This window comes from Nerophis ophidion, linkage group LG18, assembly GCF_033978795.1.
Source record: "Nerophis ophidion isolate RoL-2023_Sa linkage group LG18, RoL_Noph_v1.0, whole genome shotgun sequence".
Lineage (NCBI taxonomy): Eukaryota > Metazoa > Chordata > Actinopteri > Syngnathiformes > Syngnathidae > Nerophis > Nerophis ophidion.
The window spans coordinates 48,500,385-48,512,410 of record NC_084628.1 but is presented as its reverse complement, the minus strand read 5'-3'; the positions used below and the strand labels follow the sequence as shown (position 1 = coordinate 48,512,410).

The 12,026-nt window shown below is 43.4% G+C and overlaps 1 protein-coding gene across 2 annotated transcripts in view; it reads left to right on the top strand.

The window, feature by feature from the left end:
- Positions 1–11,716, top strand: part of pitpnm3 (PITPNM family member 3) — a 166,837-nt gene extending 155,121 nt beyond the window's left edge. For both annotated transcript variants that reach the window (XM_061878279.1, XM_061878278.1), the window contains exons 14-19: positions 4,241–4,357; positions 4,426–4,574; positions 7,830–7,979; positions 8,152–8,335; positions 10,570–10,698; positions 10,799–11,716. In XM_061878279.1, coding sequence (XP_061734263.1) covers positions 4,241–4,357; positions 4,426–4,574; positions 7,830–7,979; positions 8,152–8,335; positions 10,570–10,698; positions 10,799–11,128 — 1,059 coding nt within the window. In that variant the 3' untranslated portion in view covers positions 11,129–11,716. The remainder of the gene's footprint in view (positions 1–4,240; positions 4,358–4,425; positions 4,575–7,829; positions 7,980–8,151; positions 8,336–10,569; positions 10,699–10,798) is intronic.
- Positions 11,717–12,026: the final 310 nt, after the last annotated feature.

The following is a 12,026-nucleotide window of genomic DNA, read 5'->3' as shown; positions in this document are numbered from 1 at the left end:
ACTGATGCACAGGTGAGCAGTCCACCCTGGGTCCCGACTCTGGACAGCCAGCACTTCATCCATGGCCACTGGACCTGTGCTTCCACGAGGGAAAAGGAGGCACAGGAGAAAAGAAAAGAAACAGCAGATCAACTGGTCTAAAAGGGGGTCTATTTTAAGGCTAAAGTATACAAATGAGTTTTAAGATGGGACTTAAATGCTTCTACTTGAACTTGAAGTGCCATCCCATGGAAATGTCCAAAATGTTTTGGTATCCTGGAGCATTTAAAGTTCCTCTCACTGGAACTAAGGGGCCAAACTTAACTCCTGAAAAAACAACCCCACACCATAATTCCTCCTCCATGTCGAGTCCAGTGGTGACATGCTTTACACCACTGTATGCCGCGCTTTCCATTGGACTTGGTGCTCTATGGCTTAGATTCAGCTGATCGGCCATGGAAACTCATTCCATCAAGCTCTCTGCGTACTGTACGTGGGCTAATTGAAAGGTCACATAAAGTTTGGGGCTCTGTTGCAACTGACTGTGCAGAAAGTCTTTGCACTGTGCTGACTTCTCAGTCAGTTTACGTGGCCTACCTCTTGGTGGCTGAGTTGCTGTTGTTCCCAAACTGTTCACTTTTCTTAGAATAAAGTTGACTTTGGAATATTTAGGAGCGGGGAAATTTCACAACTTTCATTCTAACTTGGATTGTTTCCCTGGCTTCAAGACTCTCCCGAAGGACAGTGTGGAGATGTCATGATCCGTGGCCTGGATCATGTTTTGGTATTTTTGGTTAGTTTTGGACTCCTTCAGTTCCGGTTTTTTGCACCCTTGAGTTTGTTTTAGTTACCATGGTTGCTTATTACTTTCACCTGCCTCTAATTGGTGTTCAGGACGCTCGCCTGTTCCCCGAGCACTAATCAGAGGCATTATTTAAGCCTGCCTTTGCCGGTCAGTCAGCCTGGCTTCATTGTTTGCTTCATGCACCTGTTACGTGAGTATTGCTTGTCTTTAGTCCATGCTAAGTGATAGCCTTAGCTTTGAGTGCCATCTGCAAGTTGTCCCTTCGGCTTGTTTTCTGTTTTTGTACTTTTTTGGATTTTCAAAAATAAATCAGGTTCCTACCTGAACGTCCTGTCCGGAGTCGTCTGTTTGCATCCAAGGGGAGCAAATCCTGCAGTAAACCGATAAGATCAAACCGACTGCCCTGCAGGATTAAATTGAGGACCCCTAACAGACAATTAAGAGTGAAAAGCTAATTTTATTGTCTTCGTTTGCAAACAAATCATTATAACGTGGATTGTTTCCCTGACTTGGAGACTCTCCTGAAGGACAGTGTGGAGAAGACACAACAAACTCCCTCCTTGTCTCTCATGGACACACCCCTGTTGTTCTTGATTTTTGGACAGACTGGCGGCTGCAACAACACCAAGGTCGCAGAACAGACACACGCTGCAGGCTTACACACACACACACACACACACACACACACACACACACACACACACACACACACACACACACACACATGCATCCACAAAAAATACACACCACACTCACATACCCCACCCCCTATCCCACACCTTAGTTGGCTTGAAACCCTTAGGGGTGATGGACGGCTGAGCAGCACTTAGATCGCTGCAGCCTTCCCTCCGCAGCCCCCCCTCCCTGCCCTCTGTTGCCAGTCTTGTGAACTCTTTTTAATGAGTTTGTGTGCCATGGCTATTGAGTTGTTTTTTTTCTGGCCTCAATCTTAACCCCCTCCCCACGAGTCCGACTTTAGACTGAATATTTTTTCGTCCTCAAGTATCCCACACTTCTCTTTTGATGGGCCATCAAAGCAAAAATAGTAGGTGTTCAAGCTTTGGGCGATGGATGTTCTGGTCGTTAGCAGCACGGTTTCGGCACTGGTGAGTTGCCTGAGCCCCCTCCACATTGGAGGATGCAGAAAGAACTGTGGACACTCTTGTGATTTGCATAATGTCAAACTGGCTGTCCTGCAGGGTGAATTTGAGGACCACTAATAGACAAGAGTGAAAAGCACATTTAATTTTTTTTTGCTCGCAAACAAATCATTCTAACATGGATTGTTGGAGACTCTCCAATAGGACAGTGCAGCAAAGACACAACCAACTCCCTCCTTGTCTCTCTTGGACACACACCTGTTGTTGTTGACTTTTGGACTGACTGGCAGCTGCAACAACGCCAAGGCCACGGAACGGAGACACGCTGCGGGCTAACACACACACACACACACACACACACACACACACACACACACACACACACACACACACGCACACGCACACGCACATGCACACACACACACACACGTGTCCACAAAAAATACACGCCACACACACACATACCCCATCCCCTATCCCACGCCTTCGATGGCTTGAATCCCTTAGGGGTGATGGACGGCTGAGCAGCACTTAGATAGCTGCAGCCCGTCACCATAGCACCCACTCCCTCCCCTCTGTTGCGAATCTTGTGAATTCTTTGTAACGAGTTTGTATGCCATGGCTATTGAGTTTTTTGTTTTTCTGGCCTCAATCTTGACCCCTCCCCGGGAGTCCGACTTTAGACTGAATATTTTTTCATCCTCAAGTGTACCACACTTCTCTTTTGATGGGCCATCAAAGCAAAAATAGAAGGTGTTCAAGCTTTGGGCGATGGATGTTCTGGTCGCTAGCAGCATGGTTTCGGTGTTGGTGAGTTGCCTGAGCCCCCTCCACATAACACCCCTGCCCCACATACAATATTATCTGCTCACAGATGCTCCCTGGTGGTTGTTTGAGCACACTGCAGTTTGTTAACCAACACCACTCCATAGATATTCAGTCACGCACAGGATAATGCATCCAGACCAACTGTCACATTTCATTTAGGCTAAAATGATGTTTACCAAAATCAAATCAAAACTGCAGTGTAGCGAATGTTGGAAGCGCTGTGTGCATTCTTGCCAACCTTGAGACCTCCGATTTCGGGAGGTGGCGGGGGGCGTGGTCGGGGGGGGGGGGGGCGTGGTTGGGGGAGTGATTGCGGCGGGGGGGGCGTGGTTAAGAGGGGAGTAGTATAATTCACCAACGCGAGTATTTCATATATATTTCATACATATATATATATATGTATGAAATACATTACTTATAGTGAATTCTAGCTATATTTATTTATTTTATTGTATATATAAATAAAATAAATACACAGTAATAAAAACATAATTGTTCTACTAACTGTACTGTGCTTGCTGGTTACTAAAAAAACAACAACACTTACCTTTCACTATTTGAGTAACCTTTTTTCTGCCATTTGTGTATTGGCGAGCGATCTCCGAATCTGGGAACATAACCTTCACGGATTAATTGTAGTCATCCGCAAATGAGAACGGGATGTTGCTTCCTGCCTATCAGCATAGCCATCTTTGTCTCAGCATAAGTTACACCATCGGGTCTTCCTTTTGCGAGGTGGCCAATAATACTGGGTTGTGAACGATGCTGCGCTGCGGACGTTTTGTGCTTCGCTGACCGTTCATGACTGAGTATATCCGTTGACCGTGTTCAATGGAGAAGTCTGTTCTACAAAATTTACAGGCAACATACCCCTTCCCCTTCGAACTCTCCTGGATAAACTGAAATTCTTGTTTCCATTCGTTTTGGAACTTGCAAGCGTATTTCTTCATTTTGCTCGTCGATGGTGTAATATATTGGGTTGGAGTCAATAACCCGGCGACATGATGAAGTTACGTCTCTTTACTGTGGGCTTCAGAACAGACTCCCTAATGCATGTTCCTTGACTGCACTTAAATGTAGAATATATTTATATTATTCATATATTATATATCGTAAATATAATATATTATATATTATATTATTTATTATTATCATTGTTTATTGTGAGCGAACTGTGGTGCTGAATATCCCCCATGGATCAATAAAGTAAATTCTATTCTATTCTATTCTATGTACAGTAGATGTCAGTATTGTCCTGTTTAAGAGGGTCACAACATTGCTGAGTCTGTTCTCATGGAGCTTGAGGGGGCGTGGCCTCCAGCGCCAACTGAATTTCGGGAGATTTTCGGGAGAAAATTTGTCTCGGTAGAGGCGCTGAATTTCGGGAGTCTCCCGGAAAATCCGGGAGGGTTGGCAAGTATGGCGGTGTGGCAAGAGACGACTGTATGTGGAAATCAAATGTCCATAAATTGCAACTGGGAGCAATTGTGTCCTAGCGATCCTCCAAAAACTCATTGTGTCCTGACAGAACGTGACTGCCAACCATCGAGTGAATGACATCATTGCCACAGAGGATGGACCCCAGACGCTGGTCGGCCGCTTCATGTACGGCCCCTTGGACATGGTGACGCTAACTGGAGAAAAGGTACTTCAGCACCCCAGAAACACATTGGCGCCTCAACCCTCAACGAGCCTCATATTGCTGTCCGCTAGGTGGACATCCTGCTGATGACTCAGCCCCAGTCTGGACGCTGGGTGCACTTTGACACGGAGGTGGCCAACAGCAGCGGCCGGGTCACCTACACCATACCTCACGACAAGAAGCTCGGCCTCGGAGTCTATCCCATTAAAATGCTCGTCAAGTAAGTCTCTCAATGCCACTGATGCTACTTTTGGCTGTCATTTTCTAAAGATACAATGTCCATCCGTTTTCTGCCACTTGTCCCTTTCGAGGTCGCAGGTGGGCTGAATACACAATCTTTGTGGATTCAATAATTGTAATTTTAACTTGTGTAATGTTCACATTGTTGTTACTCAGCCAGCGTTTGTGGGTCTGATGGACCCCTTGCATTTTGTGGCTTTTAATGCCTCACAATCCAACACTTATGTTCAAATACTGAACAGACGTTTACCTTATCCCAATAAACATATTTTCAGTATTTGAACATAAAAGTATTGGATTGTGAGGCATTAAAAGCCAAAAATGCAAGGGGTCCATCAGACCCACAAACGCTGGCTGAGTAACAACAATATGAACGTTGCAGGGAACATTTCTCTGCCAGTTTCTGCATGCCACAGGGATTCTTCTTTTGTGTTTCTGCAACTGTGGTTCCCACACAAGGTTGCAACATTGTTTGTCAACACTGTCTGCTCTCTTTTTCTCGCACATTTGCCTCTCTGATGTTCTGTGTACCTACACTCTGTCCTCTTCCTGTCTAGATCTGCTGTGTGTGTGTATGTGTGTGTGTGCGTGTGTGTGTGTGGTACACAGAACATCAATTTCCACACTTCTATTAACCCCGGGTCCAGTGGACCCGGACATCTTATACAAACCCCGTTTCCATATGAGTTGGGAAATTGTGTTAGATGTAAATATAAACAGAATACAATGATTTGCAAATCATTTTTAAGCCATATTCAGTTGAATATGCTACAAAGACAACATATTGGATGTTCAAACTCATAAACATTTTTTATTTTTGCAAATAATCATTAACTTTAGATTTTGATGCCAGCAACACATGCCAAAGAACTTGAGAAAGGTGGCAATAAATACTGATAAAGTTGAGGAATGCTCAACAAACACTTATTTGGAACATCCCACAAGTGTGCAGGCCAATTGGGAACAGGTGGGTGCCATGATTGGCTATAAAAGCAGCTTCCATGAAATGCTAAGTCATTCACAAACAAGGATGGGGTGAGGGTCACCAATTTGTAAGCAAATTGTCAGACATTTTTTTGGAGCAACATATGTTGTCATCCAAACAACGTTATCATGGACACCCCTGCTTATTTCAGCAACGCCAAGCCATGTGTTACAACAGCGTGGTTCCGTAGTAAAAGAGTGCAGGTACTTTCCTGGCCCGCCTGCAGTCCAGACATGTCTCCCATGGAAATTGTAAGGCGCATTATGAAGCGTAAAATACTACAGCCGAAACCCTGGATCGTGAAGGACTGAAGCTCTACATAAAACAAGAATGGGAAAGAATTCCACTTTCAAAGCTTCAACAATTAGTTTCCTCAGTTCCCAAACGTTTATTGAGGGTTGTTAAAAGAAAAGGTGATGTAACACAGTGGTGAACATGCCCTTTCCCAACTACTTTGGCACGTGTTGCAGCCATGAAATTCTAAGTTACTTATTATTTGCCCCAAAAAAATAACATTTATGAGTTTGAACATCAAATATGTTGTCTTTGTAGCATATTCAACTGAATATGGCTTGAAAAGGATTTGCAAATCATTGTATTCTGTTTATATTTACATCTAACACAATTTCCCAACTCATATGGAAACGGGGTTTTTATGTAATGGAAATGTGTCGGAGGGGTGTATGGTAAGTGGTCATTAAATATTATGTTCTTCACAGAAAATGAGCCGAAGTCATTGAATCTCAGTTTGAAAAATGAATTAATTGTATCATTGTTATTTTAATTTAAAAAATTAAAACGTGTCCCACAGACCGGAACACCACACAAGAATGAATTAATGTGTAATTTCCAGGAATGACTCCACTTTACTATCATCCCAATTTATCTCAATTTGTATTTTAGCATGAAAACAATTTGTTTGACGGCACTTATTGGACGGACCAATACTCCGAAGAATGGGAATAAATGGAAGAGAAAAAAGCTGCACATAAATCATTGAAGGCCCCAATGACCTTATATGACATTCAAGCTTGTGACGGGTGTTGTAACATATAAGAAGAATGAACGGACAGACACTTTTGGCAAAGACTAGTGGAAAGTCTCCAAAAAAAATCACCATGACTAGAAAATGTATCAGACAGGGAGGCAAATCACTAAGAGAAAACACTGATTTGAGCAGACATGAGTGGTAGCATCATACCTCCTCCAAAAAACTGACATCCAGGAATGAAAAATCACTACTTTATGAATAAATAAAAACACTGACTTTGAAGTAAAAGAAAGCCACTGGACAAGAGTCTGACAATCAAGTGAAGAGCGAGAGGAGGACAGAAATTGTGATTTAGGGCTATATAACTATGTATATATATATATATATATATACATATATACATATTTACATACATACACACATTTCATGCATGTACTCTATTGTGTTTTAAGTGTGTTTTATATTTTTTATATCAATCAATCAATGTTTACTTATATAGCCCTAAATCACAAGTGTCTCAAAGGGCTGCAAAAAGCACAACGACGTCCGCAGTTCAGATCCCACATAATATATAAAGTGATTTTTCAAATATTTAATGCATGTACTGTATATTATTTTGTTTTAAGTGTACTTTACATTTCGATAACATTGTTTTTCAAATATATTTGGTAGAGCGGCCATGCCAGCAACTTGAGGGTTCCAGGTTCGATACCCGCTTCCGTCATCCTAGTCACCGTCGTCGTGTCCTCGGGCAAGACACTTTACCCACCTGCTCCAAGGGCCACCTTACTAGTTTAAAGATGTAGATAATGGCTTTCACTATGTAAAGCGCTTTAAGTCACTAGAGAAAAGGGCTATATAAATAGAATTCACTTCACTTCACAAATACCTTAATCTAATTTTAAAAAAGTGTATTACAAAGTTAAAGTTGAAGCAGCCATGATAGTCACACACACACACTAGGTGTTGTAAAATTAATTTCTGCATTCAACCCATCATCTTGATCACCCCCTGGGAGGTGAGGGGAGCAATGAGCAGCAGCACTGGCTGCGCCCGGGAATCATTTTTGATGATTTAACCCCCAATCCCAAGCCTTGATGCTGAGTTAATGACTCCTATTTTTATAGTCTTTGGCATGACTCGGCCGGCGTTTGAACTCACCACCTACCCGTCTCAGGGCGGACACTCTAACGACTAAACGCCTGGTACAGAAACTGGGAAATAACGAGGACGGTGTGTGTGTCTTTTCAATCCGCAAGGGGAGACCAGACGTCAGCTGAAGCCTACCTCACCGTGCTGCCCCGCGGAATGGAGTGCGTGGTCTTCAGCATCGACGGCTCCTTTGCCGCCAGCGTGTCAATCATGGGCAGCGATCCCAAGGTCCGCCCCGGTGCTGTGGATGTCGTCAGGTCTGTTGCTTTACTAACAGGACACTACCTATTGCCCAGGAGATGTTTCACATCCTGACTTTACAAATAGGAAAGGGAGACGGCCACAGTATACCTCATGCATATGCATTATAATAGGCACAATTATGTGGTTTCTCCATGCAGTATTGACATGGTGGATGTTTATGCACAGGCACTGGCAAGACCTGGGCTACCTGATCATCTACATCACAGGTCGCCCTGACATGCAGAAACAGCGGGTGGTGTCCTGGCTGTCACAGCATAACTTTCCTCACGGCATGATCTTCTTCTCCGAGGGTTTGGTTCACGATCCCCTGCGGCAGAAGACAATCTTCCTCCGGAACCTCATACAGGAGGTAAGTAAGCCTTCCATCGTAGTTGAGGGGTAAGCCAACTTTTATGCCGGAGGGAAATGGATCAGGCCATCTTGAAGTCGGGTCAGTAGCATGAAATATCACACATACCAACGATATTTAGCAATTTTTCCCTTTTTTTGGCCAAACTTATTTTTGGAGTGATGCAATATATTTAACACCTCTTAAGGCCAAAGCTGTTTGTTTACATACTTTTTTTTGTATTTCTCTTTGCTATTTTGGCTCATTTGACCCCAATTAGAATAAAAACTAAGAATCATCTTTAGATATGATGTACTTAGTCCATAAGTACACAAACGTGTACTTCATGTTTTGTGACATGCTAATTCTTATTTTTACACAGTTTTTTTTTTCCAAATTCCAATGTATGTTATACTCTTCTGACACCACCAGATGGCAGTATAAGTGTCCATATAAGCGGCCATAAGACCCCAATTTAGTAGTGTACACCATTTTGGAAATAAGAGCTAAAATGTGCTGTCCACGCATGTGGCCACTAAGCATTTTTAAAGGAGTCTGTCAAAGCGTGGACTTTGGGGTTTGTTTTCCTGGAATACAAAGGAAAGTTGGAGCGGGCAGGGCAGGAAGGTAAGGACATATTTATTAATTACTATAAAAAAAAGGAACAAAAGGCGCGCACAAGGCGGAAGTACAAAATCTTGGCTAATGAAACAAAAACTTGCACAAAGGCCGAGACTATGAACATGAAGAAAAACTCAATAACTGTGACATGAAAAAACAAAACTTACGTTGCATGGCAAGAAACATAACTATGAACAGGCATGAATATCAGAATTAAAGTCGCCAGGCTGACTTCCTGGCAACTTTTGGTTTAAATAATAGTGACATGATTAGTGAAAACCGGTGCGTGACTCCAAATGTGAAACAGGTGAAACTAAGTGTTGCTATGGTGACAAAACAAGAGAGTGAAACAGCAGGAACTCAGTGTCCAAAACCCAAACAGAACTTGACTTAAACCGAAACATGATCACAGACATGAGAGAGTCATATTATGAATATTTTTACATTTAAAGCACATTCTTGTGGTCTGCAAAGCAAGTAGTGGTGGTTGTTTGGTCAACCATAGATTTAGTTTTTACAGACCATCTTCAATCTGCTTTCTTCAGGATGTGCCATTTTGTGGGCGGTCTTATTTATGTGCCTCCACTTTGACTGTGTCTTCCGCCCATAAGCTATGTACACTTTTTCCATATCGAATCTACTATCATGCTAAATGGGTTACACTCGTATACCACTTTTCTACCTTTAAGGTACTAAAAGCGCTTTGACACTATTTCCACATTCACCCATTCACACACTGATGGCGGGAGCTGCCATGCGAGGCGCTAACCAGGACCCATCAGGAGCAAGGGTGAAGTGTCTTGTTCAAGGACACAACGGACGTAGCAAGGTTGGTAGTAGGATCAAACCAGGAATTGTGAATATATATATATATATATATATATATATATATATATATATATATATATATATATATATATATATATATATATATATATATATATATATATATATATATATATATGTGTATATACAGTGTGGCAAAAAAGTATTTAGTCAGCCAGCGATTGTGCAAGTTCTCCCACTTCAAATGATGACAGAGGTCTGTCATTTTCATCATAGGTACACTTCAACTGTGAGAGACAGAATGTGAAGAAAAAAAATCCAGGAATTCACATTGTAGGAATTTTAAAGAATTTATTTGTAAATGATGGTGGAAAATAAGTATTTGTTTAACCATTTAAAGCTCTCACTGATGGAAGGAGGTTTTGGCTCCAAATCTCACGATACATGGCCCCATTCATTCTTTCCTTAACGCGGATCAATCGTCCTGTCCCCTTAGCAGAAAAACAGCCCCAAAGCATGATGTTTCCACCCCCATGCTTCACAGTAGGTATGGTGTTCTTGGGATGCAACTCAGTATTCTTCTTCCTCAAAACATTGTAAACAAAAGATTGTAAGATTTCGGCAAAAAATCTCGACCAACACAGAATCCTACAAAAAGTCAAGTACCAGTTCTGTAGTCGCACACTTAGTGATTTGGCCTGCATTAGTTATGTTGTGTTGGGCCAAGGAAGGAAGTGAGCCTCATGTGGCCCACGAGCCACACTTGTCTCACCCCAGTTCTGGTCCAACCACTGTCATGCGGTCTTGGTCTAAGCTGCATCTCATGTGGATTGTGTCTTCTGTGCCAGTGTCACATTAAGATCAACTCCGCTTACGGATCCATGAAGGACATCTCTGTTTACAACATGCTCGGCCTCGGCCCCTCGCAGATTCATATTGTGGGCAGACCTTCAAAGAAGTACCAGAACCAGTGCCAGGTAAGTATTTGGGGTTTTCTTGCAAATCTCTTGAATGTTTTTTGTTTTCATGTGCTTCGGAATGGCCCCTAATCCTCTCCTTTCGTCCTGCCGTGTCCAGTTCTTGAGCGAGGGCTATGCAGCACACCTGTCCACTCTCCAATTTGGGCACCGAGCCCGGCCTAAGAAGTCCCCCTCGGTTCGCATGGTGCTCAGGAAAGGCTCCTTTGGCCTCACCGCCAAGCCAGACTTCCTGTGCAAGCGCACCCACCTGCGCAGGACTATGTCGGTCCAGCAGCCCGACCCGCCCTGCACACCCAACCCAAAGCCCGAGCGAGCCCAGAGCCAACCTGAGTCGGACAAGGACCACCTCGGAGGGGGTGGCGGCAGCGCGGGGGGACATGGTGTTTGGGGACGGGCCTCCATGCATCGCGGAGACACGACTCCCTGACGTCAAACACCGCGAACTACTGAACACTGGAAGATTGAGGAAAGGGAAAGAATTGATGCTGAGGTTCGATCTTTTTTTGGGGGGGGGAGATGAAACTCCTCGTGAGTTGTAACAAAATGCTGCTTTTTCAAAATGAATAATGCCACTCTAAAACACGCCCACATCAGAGTGGTTACACTAAATAAGTGGAACGTGGTTTCAGCTACCAACTACTTTTCACATCCAGCCGGAGAGAAGAAGCTGTTGTAGCGTGTATACACACACTGCATCAACACAACAAAAGAGAAGAACAAGAGAGAAAAAGTTGTTGTAGCGTGCATACACACACACTGCTTCAACACAACAAAAGAGAAGAACAAGAGAGAAGAAGCTGTTGTAGCGTGCATACACACACTGCATCAACACAACAAAAGAGAAGAACAAGAGAGAAAAAGTTGTTGTAGCGTGCATACACACACACTGCTTCAACACAACAAAAGAGAAGAACAAGAGAGAAGAAGCTGTTGTAGCGTGCATACACACACTGCATCAACACCACAAAAGAGAAGAACAAGAGAGAAGAAGCTGTTGTAGCGTGCATACACACACTGCATCAACACAACCACACACTTACAACGTCCAGCGCGGCCTGGATGGGTGTTTTTTGTTTTTTTTTTCAAAATGACCGGACTTCAATGACATTCACGGGTGCTCCGCCACTTTCACACAGCCCAGAAAAAAAGGTGTCAAGGCGAAGTCCGCCTCATTAGTAACACATTCATTCACGACTGGCTGACGTTAGGCGGGCGTGTCCGCAGTCTGGATGGGAGGAAGTGAATGAGCGCTTAAACATCATCAAAAACGTAACCTACTCAGTGGCATGATGGTTAGAGTGTCCGCCCTGAGGTGGGTAGGTTGT